The sequence below is a fragment of the Oryctolagus cuniculus genome, chromosome 15 (assembly GCF_051225735.1).
Source record: "Oryctolagus cuniculus isolate XC-2025 breed Fujian yellow rabbit chromosome 15, ASM5122573v1, whole genome shotgun sequence".
Classification (NCBI taxonomy): Eukaryota; Metazoa; Chordata; class Mammalia; order Lagomorpha; family Leporidae; genus Oryctolagus; species Oryctolagus cuniculus.
This window is the reverse complement of record NC_142881.1, coordinates 37,533,965-37,553,985: the sequence shown is the minus strand read 5'-3', so window position 1 is coordinate 37,553,985 and position 20,021 is coordinate 37,533,965. Positions and strand designations below refer to the sequence as shown.

Genomic DNA, 20,021 nt, shown 5'->3' with positions numbered 1-20,021 from the left:
AATACTCATCATCAGTGAGAGTGGAATCAGCAAGTGCAGGGAGCAAGGAATTTCGTGGAACTTGTCAATTTCTGCATGTCCCCTGGACAAATGCAAGGCCAGCTTCAGAATTCCAGGGTTTCTCAGCAGCCAGCGGCTTCCTAGGATCTGTCTGCAGGGACTTCCAGGAGGCAAGAACAAAATGGGATGAAATACCTAAAGTCCTGAAAGACACACTATGACAGCCAAAAATACCATACCCAGCAAAGCTGTCCCTCAGAAATGAAGGAGAAAGACTTCCCAAGACAAGAAAAAACTGCAGGAATTCCTCACCACCCCAAAACAACCCTACAAGAAATGCTTAAAGGAGTCCTGCATTAGAAGTGAAGTGATGCTAAATTCCGTAAAGAAAACATACAGAAGGACTCTCTCACTAGAGCAGAAACATGAAAGGGAGTGTGACAGGCACTGTAGTACAACAGGTTAGGATGTTGCTTGGGACACCCACATCCCATATTGGAGTTCTGGTGTGAGTCCAGTTTCTCTGCTTCCAGTCTGGCTTCCTGGGAGGCAGCTGATGCTGGCAGAAGTACTTGCATCCCTGACACCCACTTGGGAGCCTCAGGTGGAGTTGTGGGCACCTGTCTTCAACCTGGCCCAACCCTGGCTATTGTGGGCATTTGGGAAGTGAGCCAGAGGACTCTAAAAAAAGTTGCCCTCAGAGAAGTATTAAGTAGAACAGTGGTTAGCAGGGTACCAGGAGGGCTGTGAGTTTAGGAGTTGTAGGTTCAGGCTAGTTAATGGATACAGTTATTCCAAATGGACCATCATACAATGTATGCCTGTAATGCAACATCATATTCAATCATATATATGCTTATGTGTAATTATGTGTTAATCAAAAAAGTCTATTAAAAACAATATTAAGATATCATAAAATATCCTATAATTAAAATTAAGACAGATTCCTCAGGATGAGCATTGCCTTTTTTTTTAAATCTCCTTCTTCCCCCTCTCCTTTTTTCTACCCTTCCCTTTCTGCTTGCGTGCACGCTCTCACACTCTCTCTCTCTCTCTCTCTCCCTCTCTCTCTGTAATGAAGCTTTGACCACATCATGTGCAGTTTTGTGAAGATGATGGCTGGGTCATTTCTGTAGGGCAGGGGCACTGTCTCACAGGTGTGCCCTGGGCCCTGGGTGTCCAGCTTAGCATGTCAGTTAGTTTTTAGTGATGGAGAAATCCATTAAACAATGTTTGACATTAAAAAAAAGAGTTGTCGCTCCCCCTCTTCGTGGGGGAACGACACTAAACCCTGCCTAGGCTTCATATCCGAGTCACGGCACCATTATGTCGCTCCCCCTCTTCGTGGAGGAACGACACTGAACCCTGCCTAGGCTTCATATCCGAGTCACGGCACCACTTGCTGCTCCTCCGCACGCGGAGCAGCCGCACCGGACCGGGCGCTTGTTGTTCCCTTTTTTTACAAGTCCTTTCTATAGTAAAGTAAGAATAAGTAAACAGCAAACTCCCAAAGCAAGAATGAGTAGAGAGAAATGAGAAAGAACGAAGTAACGAACTTCCCCGCGAACTCTCCAACGCACTCTCCAACCAACCCACACCACCATGCCGTCTCTCTCCTCCTATATAGTCCTCCTCCGCCAATCCCAACTCGGCTGCCCACACGCCGAGCACGCTGCTCTCCTCCAATCAGGAGCAGCTCCTGCAGCTTGTCAAGTTGGTGAGAGGCAGCTGGGTAGAAGCTGTTTACTCCTCTCCCAGCGCCATATTGTGGGAGAGCAGATGCATAGAATAAGTCTTAATTCCAGTAACAGTCTAGTCCGAGTTGCTCCCCACAAGAGTTATATTTTAGAAAGCTTGCTCTAGCCTTAATGTGGATGCTAGATTAGAAGAGGATTTAAAAATAACTAGAGGTGAGCATTTAGCCTAGCTGTTGAGACATTGGTTGGGACGCCTCTGTCTCATTTTGGACTAAAGTGCCCAACTCCATTCCTGACTCCGGCTTCCTGCTGATGCAGACCCTAGGGGGCAGCAGTGCTGGCTCAAGCAGTTGTATTTCTGCCACCCACATGGAAGACCTGGATTGATTTTGAGGTTCCTGGCTGGGGTTTTCTGGCTTGGACCCCGAGCCTGAAGCTGTTGCAGGCATTTGGGGAGTAAAGCTGCAGTTAGGAGCTTGCTCACTCACCCTCTCTGTCTCTGCCTCTCAAGGTCAAAAATAAATAAATAAATAAATAAAAAATAAAGTGAGACAATGGATTTTAATTTTAAAAAATAATCATGTTGAGGTGGTGAAGGTAGTGATTAGAGGCTGGAGAGGTGAGAGAGGTAAAGGGAGTTTGGATTAACAATAGAGGGGAAGCTGAGTATGGTTTATTGATTGTGACAAATATTTCATACTTACAAAATATGTGAATAGTCGGGGTAGCTGGATGAAGTATATGTAGGAACTCTTTGTACTACATGATTTTGGTTTTGTAAATTTGAAATTATTCTGAAATAAAAAGTTAACTTATATGTGTTGGTACAGAACACACTTTTTTTCTTTAAAAAAAAAAAGATTTATTTATTTGAAAGCCAGGGTTACAGAAAGGCAGAGGCAGAGAGAGAGAGAGAAAGGGAGGTCTTCCATCTGCTGGTTCACTCCCCAAATGGCTGCACTGGCCGGAGCTGGGCATATCTGAAGCCAGGAGCTTCTTCCAGGTCTCCCACGCAGGTTCAGGGACCCAAGCACTTGGGCCATCTTCTACTACTTTCCCAGGCCATAGCAGATAGCTGGATTGGAAGTGGAGCAGCCAGGACTCAACTGACACCCATTTGGGATGCCGGCACTGCAAGTGGTGACTTTACTCACTATACCACAGCGCCAGCCTCATGAACACCTAGCATTCAAAAAGGTACATGTGAGTGCTAATGCGACAGCAGAAAAGATGATCAAATTTGTCCTTCTTTGATGAAAATATTTATCATTTTTATTAGTTGAATTTCCGGTGGTTCTTACAAATTCAGTGATCATTACTTTGTCCATTCAACATAGCATTTATGCTAATGTTTTTTAAAAATTGTGTTTTACTTAATATATTGACTAGTTTCATTTTGCTAATGAGAGGAATAAGAATTCAGAATACAGAGCTAAGGAGGTGAGTATTTGACTTAGCCATTAAAACATTAGTTGGTACGCTGCATCCTATATCAGAATACCTGGGTTTGAGTCCTGACTGGACTGGGAGGCAGCAGGTGATGGCTCAAGTAATTGGACCCATATCACCCATGTGGGAGGCCTAGATTGAGTTATCGACTCCATTCTGGACCTTTGGGTGGTGTACCAGGGAATGGAAACACTGTCTGTTTGCCTGCCTTTCTCTTCCTTGTCTCTCTGCCTCTCAAATAAATAAATAAATTTTAAGAAAATACAGACACAGAGGCACCAGTTAATTAAAAGATATATAAACTTTTTTTTCCAGAAAAGTTTGTATTTGGGCCTTAAGCCTTTGAAAATAAAGTTTAGAGACATAGCATACAAATACCACTGTAATACATATGAAATATTCTATCAACCTCTAAAAATTAACATAAACTTCAGTTTTCTCATAGTCAACAAAATAATGGCTGATTGCCAATTTTTTTAGGTAAGTTAGTTACAGCACTATAATTATTTTACAAGATATGTAAATTTAAATTTAGATTATCCATTTTCTGACATATTTACTTTTGGAAAGCAAAAACACTTGTCAGAATTGCTATGTTTTTTTGCCATTAAAGATTGTGGAAAAATTGCTTTCTATGCTTGAAGCTCTGGTTTAAACATATTTGGGAGTTAAGACCACCTCTTTGGGGGGTTTACTGGTCATTGTCAGGTAAATCTTGCTGGCACAGTTAAGAAATAGGTGCTGGTAGGTTCTCTTCCTCTGCTTTTTCTTACAAGGAAAAAGTATGCATTCACTACCTTTTAATGAAGTGCAGGGAAACTACACAGAAGATATTATCTATAACGGGTGACTTTTCATCTGGGGAAAGTGCTGTGCTGCCCAACACCTCACAGTGCACAGGCTAGCCTTCACAGCAGAGTCACCCAGCCTAGAATGTCAGCGTCATGAGAGGGACAGTCTGCCAGCTAAGGGCAGCTACACTGTTTTGGTAATGAGGCCCTGTGTTAAGCAGAAATGAAGAACTCTTTAGTGTTAACTTTAGCTGTAGTTGTATATAAAGTGCCTTTCAAAGTGAATGTTTGGCTGGAGCCGTGCCCCACTTGGCTAATCTTCCGCCTGCAGCGCCAGTACACCGGGTTCTAGTCCCGGTTGGGGTGCCAGATTCTGTCCCAGTTGCCCCTCTTCCAGTCCAGCTCTTTGCTGTGGCCCGGGAGTGAAGTGGAGGATGGCTCGAGTCCTTGGGCCCTGCACCCGCATGGGAGACCAGGAGAAGCACCTGGCTCCTGGCTTCAGATTAGCGCGGTGCGCCGGCCACAGTGGCCACTGTGGGGTGAACCAACGGAAAAGGAAGACCTTTGTCTCTCTCTCTCACTGTCCACTCTGCCTGTCAAACAAACAAACAAACAAACAAAACACAAAGTGAATGTTCCACAGTGGAATCATAACTGCAGAACAGTCTTATTTCCTTATACTAATTGCCTGTGATTTTTCTGTAGTGGTTAATTGGATACGTTGAAATTATGCCATAATGAACATTGCTGCTTTTGGAAAAGGCCCATTTTATAATAAAGATTTCTTATTTATATTTATTTGAGAGGTAGACTTAACAGACAGAGAAAGGGAAAGACAGAGAGGAAAGGTCTTGCCTCTGCTGGGGTCTTGCATCTGCTGGTTCACTCCCCAGATGACTGCAGTGGAGCTGCGCCCATCCAAAGCCAGGAGCCAGGAGCTTCCTCTGGGTCTCCTATGTAGGTGCAGGGGCCCGAGCACTTGGGCCATCTTCTACTGCTTTCCCAGGCCATAGCGGACAGCTGGATTGGAAGAGGAGCAGCCGGGATACAAACTGGCACCTATATGGGATGCCAGTGCTGCAGGCAGAAGCCCAGCCTACTATGCCATAGCACCAGCCCCGAAAATCTCCCCTTTTTCTTTTTTACAGATATAAAATAATGACTTGGAATAAATTATTCTGATGAATTGTGTTAAATTATTTAGTTACTCTTGGAAACTTAATAACATCAACCTTTGTTTTTAGCTCAACGGAAATAGATGATATGCTTAGAAAATCAACAAATCTGCTGCTGACCAGAACTTTGAGTAGCTGTTTACTGAACCTTATTAGAAAACCTCATATAGGTTTAACAGAGGTAGGTTAACAAGACAGATAAACCAAATGCGTTATTATATGAAACAATTATTATAAATTAAATTATTGCTCAATTTCATTCTATCTTTGTATTTTAAATTTGCTAGAATAAGCAGATTAAAAACATCTGTGTAAATTCAAGAAATGTAAGGGAAAAAGGTTTACATGAGGAATAATGAAAATATGAAATCTTATATTTGATTGCAAAACTTTAAATCAAGTCAAAAATCCTCATTTTTTTACTTGCTAAATGGATAAGATTTGAAAAGTACTATGAAAAGTCATTTAAAATAATTGGCAGTTAGACTTGGTATGTGTGTGTATGTATATATATTTAATATAAATATAAATATTAAGTATATATAATGTTTGTTAGCATTCATAAGCAGTATTTGCAGCAGGTTTTGAAAGTAGATAATCAGTTGTACCCTGGAATAGCAGAATTATGCAGCTTTCGTGTAATTGCTGGAAGTAATCATTCTATTTTTAAAAATCAGGTGGTTTTGCACACATATAACATACAACTCAGTACATTTTGTGTTTTCTAGTTAGTGCAGATCATCATAAACACAGCACACCTGGAACAAGCTTGTAAATACCTTGAGGACTTTATAACTAACATTACAAATATTTCTCAAGAAACTGTTCATACCACAAGACTTTATGGACTGTCTACTTTTAAGGTATGTAAAGAAGTGATCTAAAGTTTCATTTCAGTTGCTGTAATAAAACTTTAAAAAATTAAGACAATTTTGTTATATGTGTGATTTCATTATATCCCTAAAATTTTGGAGAGGTTATCATTGTTAATAATGAGGTAAATGTCAGTTCTTTTAAACATTTAATACTTCTTATTAAAATGGATAAAAGTATATTGATTTTTCTACACTGTGTCACATTTTACTCACGTTTTGACAACTAATGGTGGTACTGAATTGGTTTAACTGAATTTTCATTTTTCACAGTTTAATAATTAATTTTATATGAGTGTATTTAGAAGTTAAAAATGTAAGACAGAGTACATAAATGTTAAATTTACTTTCCATCCTTTATTAGCTATGGTATGTAAAAAAATTGTTACTTGCCACTGAAATCATACTTTTTTCTAGAGGAAAAGATTTCTATTTATATAACACATGGGATATACCAGAAGATTAATTAATGATTGTTTTAAGCAGAATGTGAGAATAAATAATTTCACAAATTTGTTTTTATAAATTGTATTATTTTTGTTGGTTTAGAGTCATACAGCTGAGAAACTAGTATAATCTTAGTAATATAAATCGCTTTGTTGGGGCTGGTGTTGTGATGCAGCAGGTGTTTAGCTGCTGCCTGCAACGCTGGTATCCCATGTGGGCGCCCATTCACGTCCCAGCTGCTCCACTTCCTTTCTAGCTCCCTGCTAACATGCCCAGTAAAACGCTGGAAGATGGCCCAACTGCTTGGACCTCTGCAACGCACATGAGAAACCCTGATGGAGTTCCAGGCTCTTGGCTTTGGGGTGACCCAGTGCCAGCCATTTGCAGCCATCTGGGAAGTGGGCTGGCAGATAGGCGATCTCTCTCTTTAACTCTGCCTCTCAAATAAATCATTTTTAAGGCTGAGTTACAGAGGCAGAGGCAGAGGCAAAGAGAGAGAGATCTTCCATCCTCTGGTTCACTCCCCAAATGGCCACAATGGCTGATGCTAGGCCAGTCGTAAGCCAGGAGCAAGGTGCTTCTTCCAGATCGCCCACACAGGTGCAGGGGTACAAGGACTTGGGCCATCTTCTGTGTTTTCGTAGGCCATGGCAGGGAGCTGGGTGAGAAGTGGAGCAGCCAGGGCTCAAACCGGTGCCCAGATGGGATGATGGCACTGCAGACGGCGGCTTGACTCGCTGTGCCACAGTACCAGCCCCTCAAGGGAATTTTTAAAAATATTTCTTTATTTATTATTACATTGTGGTGTAGTATGTTTCCTTCCCTTCTCTCTCTCTCCCTCTCTCTGTAACTGACTTTAAAATAAATAATCTTAAAAAAAAAAGATCCTCTTGCACTGAATAATTTCTTTTCTTTTTCTTTTTATTTATTTATTTTTTTGACAGGCAGAGTGGACAGTGAGAGAGAGAGACAGAGAGAAAGGTCTTCCTTTTGCCGTTGGTTCACCCTCCAATGGCCACCGCGGCCGGCACACCACACCGATCCGATGGCAGGAGCCAGGTACTTATCCTGGTCTCCCATAGGGAGCAGGGCCCAAGCACTTGGGCCATCCTCTACTGCACTCCCTGGCCTCAGCAGAGAGCTGGAATGGAAGAGGGGCAACCAGGACAGAATCCGGCACCCCGACCGGGACTAGAACCTGGTGTGCCGGCGCTGCAAGGCGGAGGATTAGCCTAGTGAGCCGTGGTGCCGGTGAATAATTTCTTAACCCAATGGGGAAGCGCTTACTGATTCCTTGTCTATAAGATGGACTTGATAGTTTTTCCTCATTATTCTTTCCAAGAGTTTTCTGTTGAAGAGGATTATCATCTTCCTACTCTTGCTGTATAATAAATTACCCAACTGATCTTCTAAAATTATATTGTAATAGTTTACATTTTAGAAATTCAACAGCCAGGGCTGGGCCACACTGAACCCTGGAGCCAGGAACTCAATCCATTCTCCCGTGTGGATAGCAGGGACTCAAAAACTTGAGCCATCACCTGCTACCTTCTTAGGGAGCTGGATCAAAAATGGGGCCAGGACTTGAACCAAGCACTCTGATGCAGTACACAGGCCTCTCAAGTGGTATCTCACCTGTTGTGCCAGATGTCTGCCTGTTAATGTTAATACTTACCAAGACATCAGAAACATGAAGTCCAGAAGCAAGCCTGTGTTCCTAAAATTATTTGCCTGGCCCCTCACTCTTAAGCTGTTCTGGTCATTCTTAAGTTTGTGTAGTCATACTGATGGATGAGTCAGTGAACTTATAAAATTAGTTATTAAAACAGAGGCTGACCTGAAAAAGCTGTCATTCATTTATTAAGGTTATTTAGTATAGTGGTGAAAAGCATGTGTTCTGGAGTTAGCCTGCTGTGTGGCTTGGGCAAGTTCCTTAGTCTTAAAATAAGAGGAACAATATAATACCTACCTCATGATTATGATGAATTTTAAAGGAAATAGCAGAAAGCCATTCATTGTACATCATTTATTCTGTGAGCCCTCTGTTAGACTTTGAGGATACAAAACTGTGTCTTCTCTTAAGAACTCATAGGGAAAAAAATATAAAGCATACGTAACAGGGGCCGGCACTGTGGCACAGTGGGTTAAAGCCCTGGCCTGCAGCACTGGCATCCCATATGGGTATTGATTTGAGTCCTGCCTGCTTTCTTCTGATTCAGCTCCCTGCTAATGGCTTGGGAAAGCAGCAGAAGATGGCCCAAGTGCTTAGGTCCCTGTACCCGTGTGGGAGATCCAGAAGAACCTCCTGGCTTCGGCCTAACCCAGCCATGGTCGTTTCAGCCATTTGAGGAGTAAATCAGTGGATGGAAGATCTCTCTCTCCCTGACTCTACCTCTCTCTCTAATTCTGCCTATCAAATAAATAAAAAAAAAAAATCTTTAAAAAAAATATACTTAGCGGCCGGCGCCGCGGCTCACTTGGCTGATCCTCCACCTGTGGTGCCGGCACCCAGGTTCTAGTCCTGGTTAGGGCGCCGGATTTTGTCCTGGTTGCTCCTCTTCTGGTCCACCTCTGCTGTAGTCTGGGAGGGCAGTGGAGGATGGCCTGGGTGCTTGGGCCCTGCACCCGCATGGGAGACGAGGAAGAAGCACCTGGCTCCTGGCTTCGGATCAGTGCAGTGCACTGGCCGTAGCGGCCATTTGTGGGGTGAACCAACGGAAAAAAGGAGGATCTTTCTCTCTGTCTCTCTCTAAAAAAAAATATGTGTATATGTGTATATATATATATATATATATGCACACACACACACACACATATATATATACGCTTACCAATATAAGTACCATAATATAGGTATTGTACAGCTTTTGAACATTTATTTATCCAAGGACAAATTCTTAGCTTTTATATTGGATTTGTTATAATCTAATTTCTCTTTATTGTTTTCTCTATCCTTATATTCTTGTGTCATTCATATCTTGTCTCAAAGGAATTTACTAAGGCTTAGAATTCTAAGAATGTTTAATTGTTAATAAATTAATATGTGGAGGGCCCTGCGACTCACTTGGCTAATCCTCCACCTGCAGTGCTGGCATCCCAGGTTCTAGTCCCGATTGGGCGCCAGTTCTGTCCCGGTTGCCCCTCTTCCAGTCCAGCTCTCTGCTGTGGCCCAGGAAGGCAGTGGAGGATGGCCCAAGTCCTTGGGCCCTGCAGCTGCACGGGAGACCAGGAGAAGCACCTGGCTCCTGGCTTCAGATCAGCGCAGCATGCCCGTGGGGGATGAACCAACGGAAGGAAGACCTTTCTCTCTGTCTTTCTCTCACTGTCTAACTCTGCCTGTCCAAAAATAAAAAATAATAATAAAAAAAAACAAATTAATATGCTTACTGAGTACTCTGATTAAAACACGAATTGTTGACATCTTGGGGTCTTCAGGCAATTTTTATTGCCAGATAAAAGTCAAAGAACCTAACATACTGGGACATGACACTCAAATTTGGGGATCTTGGAACTATATTTCTCAAAATCTGCCTGTTGGGAGAGAATGTTTAGAACTGTCATGTCTGGTTCCATCTTGCAGAGTTATAAATAAATTTAATTAAAAGTAAAACTGGAATTGCATCCCCTTTGGTGAGTTTCCTTGGAAATCTGAAAATCAAGTTCAGCCTTTACAAATAGCAGAGCATTCTTTTTTTTTAACTTTTATTTAATAAATACAAATTTTGAAAGTACAACTTTTGGATTATAACTGTTTTTCCCCCTATAACCTCCCTCCTACCCACAACCATCCCATCTCCTACTTTCTCTCCCATCCCACCCCTCATTAAGATTCATTTTTAGGGCCGGCGCCGCGGCTCACTAGGCTAATCCTCCGCCTAGCGGCGCCAGCACACCGGGTTCTAGTCCCGGTCGGGGCGCCGGATTCTGTCCCGGTTGCCCCTCTTCCAGGCCAGCTCTCTGCTGTGGCCAGGGAGTGCAGTGGAGGATGGCCCAGGTGCTTGGGCCCTGCACCCCATGGGAGACCAGGAAAAGCACCTGGCTCCTGGCTCCTGCCATCGGATCAGCGCGGTACGCCGGCCGCGGCGGCCATTGGAGGTGAACCAACGGCAAAGGAAGACCTTTCTCTCTCTGTCTCTCTCTCTCACTGTCCACTCTGCCTGTCAAAAAAAAAAAAAAAAAAAGATTCATTTTTAACTAATAGTAGAGCATTCTTTTGTTTTGTTTTGTTTTCATAACTCATTCAAGTCTTTTTTTTTAAGATTTATTTATTTATTTGAAAGGTAGAATTAAAGAGAGAGAGGAAGATACACAGAGAGATCTTGATCCGCTGTTGTTTCACTCCCCAAATTGCTACAAGAGCTGGGACTGGACTAGATCAGGAACCTGGAACTCCATCTGGGTCTCCCACATGGGTCTAGGGGCCCAAGCACTTGGGCCATCTTCCAGTGCTTTCTCAGGCACATTAGCATGGAACTGAATGGAAAGTGGAGCAGCTGGGACTCAAACTGGCACCCAGATGGGTTGCCAACCTGTAGATGACAGCTTAACCCATTGTGCCACAAGGCCATTCCAATTTTTCTGTTTTCTAATGTGAGAACAAGAACTATGTTGTGCTCATTGCTTATAGATCACGTATTCTTCAGTTCTAACTTTTTATCTATTTCAAGAGAAATTTATGTTGAACTGTGATATGGGGAAGCACTTATACAGGGAGAATTGTTGAGTCAGTGTTAAAATAAGTTACTAAGGGACATTGGGGAATTTCCATTCCTAGTGAATTGTCAGTCTGTTCCTGATTTCACAGAGATGATTAAGTACAGCCTTGATTACAGACTTTAAATTGGATTGCTTAGTTAATGTCTTAGCCCAGTGCTTTTCAGTCCAGTGATCCTATAAAATATATTCCTAGTTGCTTGATGATTCTGGAAATGAGCTCTTACATGAATCCTTCACCCATACCTCCATTTGTTTTCGTTCTAGGAAGCATGTATGCACACCCTAAGTGCCTAATATTCGGTCACTTATGTTTACTTTATGAAGTATTGTCTAGACTTGTCAGATTACTTCACTGTGCCAAATCTGTGAGTGATGTAAAAGAGGCACAGTTAATGATTCCTTCCCTGCAGCAGTACCTCAACTTTTTGAAATGAACCTGGATTCACACAGAGCTACTTAAAAGTGGGACTTCTAACCAGAAAAAAAAAAATGTGTATCAGACTAGAGGAGGAAATGAGAATACTATTCCCTTTCTTTTTAGAAAGAGACTTGGAGGTTTTTCATTCTAAAAACTGTATTATTTGAGAGGCAGAGAGACAGAGATCTCCTATCTGCTGATTCACTCCCCAAATGCCCCCCAGAGTTGGAGCTGAGCTATGTCAAAGCAGGGAGCTGGGAACTCAATCCAAGTCTCAGACATAGGTGGCAGGTACTTGAGCCATCACCTGCTGCCTCACAGAGTCCACGTTAGCAATAAGCTGGAATTTGGAGTGGAGTCAGTACGTGGACCCAGGTACTCATATACGGGATGTGAGCATCTGTTAACTTATTGCTGGGCTAAATGCCCTAGCCCCATTCCCTTTTTAATCTATGGGGTAGAAAAATTCTCTCGGGCATCAGAGATCTTTAACTTAACTCCATGGAGTTTTCCCCAACTCCATGCCAACTCTGAAGAGTTCTTGCCTTTTAGTCTTTTAGTCCTGGTTCCAACTGTAAGTGGGACCATGGTGCTATGATACAATAGGGAAAAAAAAAAAAAAACAACATGAAAAGGAGCTGGGTGAATCAGTACTCCACTGATAATGAGAAGCATAAGCAAGCAAATCGTCCATGTTTTGATTGCTTTTAAGTAGCAAATATAAGAATGAAACAACTCCTCTTGTCACATTGACATCAACAATATCTAAGAGAACTTATTTATATGGTTTTAAAAATTACAGTTTTTAACAAATTATGATTCTTCTTCTATCCATCTCATCATTATACCCTTTCCCCTATCATAACTAAGTAATAGATTTTATTGTTTATTCTTACCTTTTTTTCCTCCTCTGTCATTTGTACAGTAGTGATACTGGGTTGGATACCATATGCTGTGTAACTGACTTTAGAAATTTATGAATCAGGATCATGGATATTTGGCATATTGTTTCTTGAATTAGAGCAAGAAGAAATTAGCAATAGAGGATAAGGATACCTTTGTCATAACAGTGTCAACCTAGTGTTTATATTCTTTTTTAAGATTGATTTATTTATTTGAAAGGCAGAGTTTATTTATTTATTTGAAAGGCAGAGTTAGAGAAAGAGACAGAGTGAGTTTCCATCTGCTGGATCACTCCACAAATGGCTGCAATGACCAGGGCTGGGCCAGGCTGAAGCTAGGAGCCAGGAAGATTCTTCTGGGTATCCCATGTAGGTGCAGGGGCCCAAGCATTTGGGCCATCTTCTGCTGCTTTTGCAGGTGCATTAGCAGGGAGCTGGATCAGAAGTAGAGCACCTGGAACTCAAACCAGCACTCATATGGGATGCTAGCGCTGCAGGCTGTGACTTAACCCACTATACCACAACACCAACCCTGTGTTTAGAGTTTTAAAAAAGATTTATTTATTTATTTGAAAAGCAGAGTTACAGAGAGAGGGAAAGACACACAGAGAGATCCATCTTCCATCTGCTGATTCACTCCCTAAATGGTCACAATAACCAGGGCTGGGCCAGACCAAAGCCGGGAGCTAGGAACTTCATCCAGGTCTCTCATGTAGGTGCAGCTGCTTTCCCAGGCACATCAACAGGGAGCTAGATAGGAAGAGGAACAGCCAGGACTCGACCCGGCACCCATATGGGATGCTGGTGTTGCAGGCGGCGACTTTACCTACTATGTTACAACAGCACCCTCCCATGTTTAGATTTTTTAAGGTATAGAAAAATACCATAGAAGTGCCCCACTTGCTCTAAATGAGTAAAAATTAAATGTCATCTTTTTTGTTAAATGTTCAATAAAATGTTTCAGTTAATATACTTCTATTAATTGGAACTATTAACAGAAAATTGACAGGAACTGACAGAAAAACCAACTGAAACTTTTCTAAACAATAAAAGGAAGAGTCTTGACCTCTGTTATGCAAAGTCTGAGTGTGGGGCAGATTTCAGGTGAAGCTGAAGCCTGCTGCTCAGATGTCAGCAAGGAGTTCCTGCATCTTTTAACCCCTCTGCAGTCTGGCTTCATCTTCAGAATACACAAGGTGGTCTTGCTGCTCTGGGCTCTCTCCTTCTGGTAACAAAATAGCTGCCTTGTTAGATTTCCAAACCTCACATTCTCATATCCTACAAGAGGGTATCTCTCTCTTCCATCTGCTAGGAATTCCTTCCATGCCAAGGGGTGGGAATTGCTCACTGACTCAGACTTAACAGGATTCATCCTTGCGACTAGATGTGAGTGTAGGTACACTCCTACCCAAACCACATGGTTGTGAATAAGGGTAGTGTGATTTCCCAAAACATTATGGGACTGTTCCAAGAACAGGGATTGAATAATAGACAGCAAATCTTAGCTATTATTCAGAACACACACACTGAAAATATAGGAAGTCCAGGTAGAATTTGTGCATGTGATTGTTTTAAAATTTTTTTTATTTTAATTTTTTTATTTTTTGACAGGCGGAGTGGACAGTGAGAGAGAGAGAGAGACAGAGAGAAAGGTCTTCCTTTGCCGTTGGTTCATGCTCCATTGGCCGCCACGGCCGGCGCACCATGCTGATCTGATGGCAGGAGCCAGGTGCTTCTCCTGGTCTCCCATGGGGTGCGGGGCCCAAGTACTTGGGCCATCCTCCACTGCACTCCCTGGCCACAGCAGAGAGCTGGCCTGGAAGAGGGGCAACCGGGATAGAATCCGGCACCCCAACCAGGACTAGAACCCGGTGTGCCGGCGCTGCAAGGTGGAGGATTAGCCTAGTGAGCCACAGCACCGGCGTATGTGATTGTTTTAATTTAAAAGTTCCTTGAGGGGGCTGACTCTGTGGTACATCGGGTTAAGCTGCTGTCTGCAGTGTCAGCATCCCATCTGGGCACCAGTTCAAGTCCCAGCTGCTCTGCTTCTGTTCCAGCTCCATGCTAATGCGCTTGGGAAAGCAGCAAAGGAAAGCCCAAGTCCTTTGGCCCAAGCACCCATGTGGAAGACCCAGAAGAAGCTTCCAGGCTCCTGGCTTCAGTCTGACTAGCTCCAGCCATTGCGGCCATTTGGGGAGTGGACCAGCAGTTGGAAGATTTCTCTCTGTGTCTCTCTTCTCTCTCTTGCTAACTCTGACTTTCAAATAAATAAATCTTTAAAAGAAATGTTTCTTGGGTTCTGTTTATACTATATTTTATTTTTAAAGATTTATTTCATTTATTTGAAAGGCAGAGTTACAGAGAGAGAGAGAGAAATGGAGAAATAGAGGGAGAGAAATCTTCTGTCTGCTGGTTCACTCCCCAAATGGCCGCAATGGCCGGAGCTAGTCAGACTGAAGCCAGGAGCCTGGAAGCTTCATCCAGGTCTCCCACATGGGTACAGGGGCCAAGCATTTTAGCCATCCTCCGATGCTTTCCCAGATGCATTAGCAGAGAGCTGGATAGGAAGTGGAGCAGCCAGCCAGGTTTCGAACCGGCACCACGATGGGATCCTGGTGTCACAGGAGTTAGCTTTACCTGCTATGCCACAATGCTGGCCCCTTATTATTTTTTAACAGAGATTTTATTTTCTATTTTAGCTTTTTTATTTTTAATTCCATTTTATGTGAAATGCAGAGACAGATGGAGAGAGATCTTCCATATACTGGTTCACTCCCCAAATGCCAGCATTGGCCCGGCTAAAACCATAAACATGGAACTCAATCCACATCGCCTACATGGGTGGCAGGGATCCAAGTACTTAAGCCATCATTTGCTGCCTCATAGGGTATATGCTAACATAAGGTTGGATTGGAAGCAACAAAGCTGGGACTCAAACCAGGCACTCCGATATGGGATGTGGGTGTCCCAAATGATGACTTGACCATTGTGCCAAATGCCCACCCTGATAGCATTTATTTCTTGTACACGGAAATAAAAAGTAGTTTGCAAATTTAGTAGATCCATTTATGCCTGCAGAGGGAACTGTTTCTTTAACAAGCAAAGGAAGAGTTAATTACTTTAAATTTTATTTTCCAGTTAGTAGTTTCTCACTGTCAGGTGACGTCTTGAGAACTGAGTCTATTTTGAATTCAGCAGTAAAACTCCAAACTAATTTTTTATTAACAATCTCTTAAGTCACAATTAATAATCATCTATTACACATGTCTCACCAATATTTCAGCTTATCTCTGGGTACAAGTACGGGGGAGGTTACATGCAAAGCTTTTCTTTCTTTACTTGCTCTTATTTCTTTAAAAATAAAATGTAGTTAGTTCAGGCAGCTGTAAGGATCAAAGGCACGTATGTTTTCTAATGATTATATTTGTCAGGATTATAAAATAAGCAGAACTGTTACTCCCTAGAAAAGTCCTTTCAAGTGTTGTCTTTAAAACATGTTCCTACTCAGAACTGCCATCTGAGGTTTGTCTTTCACACGGCAAAGCCACTGACCCGCCGACTTAGATTTCTTTGCTCACTATTACAGCCTGGGGAAAACATTAATAACATCTTAAAATTTTAAATACCTTCTTCCCAATTTTTTAACATCTTGGGAAAAATTTATCTTAACCTGGATAGTTTATAGTAAAAATGGGACCTGGTGTTGGTGTAACCTCAGGAAAGTACTGTTCAGCTAAGTGCCAGAGACAGCAGCCAAAGGTGATGCATGCCTGTGTTCCCTCCTTTGTTTCTACCTAGCTACTTTTCAGAAATTCTTATTTTCTGAACTAGTTTATCACAACTCTAAACAGGAAATCCAGAAAGCATAGAATTACTTCATTTGACTTTAATGTGAATAGTTTCCTCATTTTTTTTTTCCTTCCTTCAGATAAAATGTTTTGTTTTCCCTCATGGCTTCAAGACTTGTAAATATTTGGTCGCTCCCACTTCCTTAAACAAAGATTTATAAAAGTTAATTTGCTAAAGATGTAAAGATAGCTGAAATAATTGAGAATTGACTTCTTTGCCGTTTTCTCAAACTCTTCTGATTTTTTTCTGTTAAGTAAATGGAAGTATGGGCTACTTCTTCATTCTTTGTTATTAATAAGGATGGTGATTTTTAAAATACTCATAGCTTCAAATGCTTTGATACTTCTCTCATTGAGAAGTGGGGGTCTGAGTGCCTTCATCCTTCTCTGGGAAAACTTGTACTGCTTTTACTTTTAATAGAGTACAGTGAAAATGATGTGAAATTTCTCAGAATAGAAGAAAAGACAACATAGCTTCCACCTTCTTCTTCTTCCTTCTTCCTTCTCTCTTCTCTCTCCTCCTCCTCCTCCTCCCTTTTTTTTTTTTTTTTTTTTTTTTTTTAGATTTATTTAGGGGCCGGTAAAGCTGGCATCCCATATGGGCACTGGTTAGAGTCCCAGCTGCTCCACTTCTGATCCAGCTCTCTGCTATGGCCTGGGACAACCCAAGTTCTTGGGCCCCTGCACCCGCCTGGGAGACCTGGAAGAAGCTCCTGGCTCTTGGCTCCTGGCTTCCGATCAGCGCAGCTCTGGCTGTTGTGGCCATTTGGGGAGTGAACCAGCAGATGGAAGACCTCTCTCTCTCTCTGCCTCTCCTTCTTTCTCTATGTAACTCTGACTTTCAAATAAATAAATAAATCTTAAAAAAAAAAAGATGTATTTAGTTGTTTGAAAGAGTTACAAAGAAAGAAGGAAAGAGATCTTCCATCAGCTAGTACACTCCCCAGATAACCCCAAACAGCCGGTGCTGGGCATGGCCAAAGCCAAGAGCCAGGAACTTCATCTGGGTCTCTCATGTGAGTGGCAAGGGACCATATGCCTGGACCATGTTCCACTGCTTTAACCAGGCCATTAGCAGGGAGCTGTATTGGAAGCGAAGCAGCTGGGACATGAACCAACACCCCTCTGGGATGCTGGTGTTCCAGATTGCGGCTTAATCCACTATGCCACAATGCCTGCCCCAGCTTCCACCTCCTGAGCATGGGGCATTGGACACACATGCTTGGAGCTCCTTGCTCTGTGTGAGAAGTCCAGTTACTCTGCAGCTGTGAGGCAGCCAAGCCACACAAAGAGCTGCCCACCCCAGGTGCCAGATGTACTGGGGTCTTCAAAAAGTTTATGGAAAATGTATGAAAAAAATACATGGATTTCACTTTTTGGGTACTAAAATAAACTTATTTTTAATTGCATTTTCCACAGACTTTCTGAGGTGCTCTTGTAGGAGAGAAGCCTCCAGATGAATCTGACCCCAGCTGTTAGAGTCCTAGACCCAGCCTTCAGGTTGTTCCAGCTGGGGTCTCAGACATTGTAAACAAAGTTTCCTACCCAGCAGAACCTATGAGCATAATAAATGCTTGTGATTTGAAGCCAGTAATTTTTGGATTATTTTGCTACTCAAGAAGATTACCTGGAACAGCAAAAGACATAAACACTGTGCTAGCCTCCTGTTTTCCCGTGTTACCAGACAGCTTTTCCTCTATGAAGTTTTCTTCCTAGTCCACAGAATCTCTCCTGGTTTGCTACATGTTCATACTCTTGGTAGTCAGTATGAATTTGTTCATATTTACTCATTCTGTAATTATTTTATTTGTGGTTACTTTTCCATGTTCAATGGATTATAAATTTTTTCAAGACAGGAGTGATTTCTTCATTCATTTAACAAGTACTCATTTACTGCCTCCTAGGTGGCAAGCACTGTTGTAGGTGCTGGAGATAATATCAGTGGACAGACAGACACCAGGTTCTTGCCTTAATCTTGCTTACCTTTCAGTCGATGTTTTGTCCTGCCTCCACTCAGAGTGCTGAATTTATAGTCACTGACAGTGTTACTGATTAACACTAGGTAAGCTTCTCAATGTTAACATTTTTCTGAGGCAATTCGTATCACATTAGAAAGTGTAATAGAGACTAATAGCTTAAGTTACTACAAGTAGCTATTTTGAGTACTCATTTTGCTGCTACCATCTTTGGCAGTGCTTCAGTAAAATTTCAGTTAATACCATTAACACTGACTTTTCTTTAATTTCTGTTTTATGTAAAATTCTCATTATTTTTACTTTCTTCTATAGATGAAGAGAGGCACTGTTGGAACTTTTTAAAAAATTAATCTGTTTAAAAGGCAGAGTGACAGGGTTGAGGGAGGGGAGAAAGAGATTTCCAGAGAGAGAAAGAGATCTTTCATCTGCTTATTCACTCTTCAAATGGCTGCAATGGCCAGGATTGGGCTAAGCTGAAGCCAGGAAACAGGAACTGCATCAAGGTCTCCCATGTGAATGGCAGGCGCCCAAGTGCTTGAGCCATCATCTGCTGCTTTTCCAGGCACATTAGCAGGGAGGTGGATTAGAATTGGAGCAGCCAGGACTCCAACCCAGTAAATGGAAGATTGATCTCTGTTTCTTTCTCACTCTTAATTTCTGCTGGCCGGCGTGGCAAATTATCAACCCTTTTTAAGGTGATACAAAGAATTCCTGGTGTTTGGTGCTGTGGTGAAGATGCCCTCATCCTTTTTTGGGGTGCCTGGTCTTAGTTGCAGCTCTGCCTCGGATTCCAGCTTCATGTTGATGTGCAACCTGGAAGGCAGCATGTGATGGCTCAAGTCCTTAGGTCTCTGCCACTCATGTGCAAGTTCTAGATTTAATTCCTGGTTCCTGGCTTAGGCCTGGCCCAGTCCCAGTTGTTGTAGGCATTTGGGGAGTATACCTAGAAGATGGAAATCTCTGTGTCTCCCTTTTTTTTTCCCCTCTTTACCTTTCAAATAAATAAAAAGTAAAAAGAAAAAAGAATTCCAGGATCTTGGCCGGCGCCGAGGCTCACTAGGCTAATCCTCCACCTTGTGGCACCGGCACACCGGGTTCTAGTCCCAGTCGGGGCACTGGATTCTGTCCCGGTTGCCCCTCTTCCAGTCCAGCTCTCTGCTATGGCCCAGGAGTGCAGTGGAGGATGGCCCAGGTCCTTGGGCCCTGCACCCGCATGGGAGACCAGGAGAAGCAAGCACCTGGCTCCTGCCATCAGATCAGCATGATGCACTGGCTGCGGCGGCCATTGGAGGATGAACCAACCGCAAAAGGAAGACCTTTCTCCCTGTCTCTCTCTCTCTATCTCTCTCTCTCTCACTGTCCACGCTGCCTGTCAAAAAAAAAAAAAAAAAAAAAAAAAAAAGAATTCCAGGATCTTGGGAAACCTAAATAATCCTAAAGGAAAGGTACAAGTCTTTTTACTTTTAACTTTCAAGATGTTCTCTGGGGGCTGGTGTTGCAGCTTAATGGGTAAAGCTCCTGCCTGTGGTGCTGGCATATCCCGTATGGGTGATGTTTTGTGTCCTGGCTGCTCTATTTCCAATCCAGCTCCCTGCAAATGGCCTGGGAAAAGCAATGGGAGCTATCCCAAGTGCTTGGCCCTGTGCTACCCGTGTGGGAGACCTGGAAGAAGCTCCTGGCTCCTGACTTTTGCCTGGCCCAGTGCTGATCATTGCAGCCATCTGGGGAGT

The 20,021-nt window shown here is 42.7% G+C and overlaps 1 protein-coding gene across 11 annotated transcripts in view; it reads left to right on the top strand.

Annotated features, from left to right (window-relative positions):
- Positions 1-20,021, top strand: part of EXOC6 (exocyst complex component 6) — a 321,390-nt gene that overhangs the window by 224,990 nt on the left and 76,379 nt on the right. For all 11 annotated transcript variants that reach the window (XR_016222129.1, XR_016222127.1, XR_016222130.1 and 8 more), the window contains 2 exons: positions 5,182-5,293; positions 5,841-5,975. Coding sequence is in view for 7 of the 11 variants with exons in the window: in XM_051823933.3 (XP_051679893.3) it covers positions 5,182-5,293; positions 5,841-5,975 (247 nt within the window). In the remaining 4 variants the exon portion in view is untranslated. The remainder of the gene's footprint in view (positions 1-5,181; positions 5,294-5,840; positions 5,976-20,021) is intronic.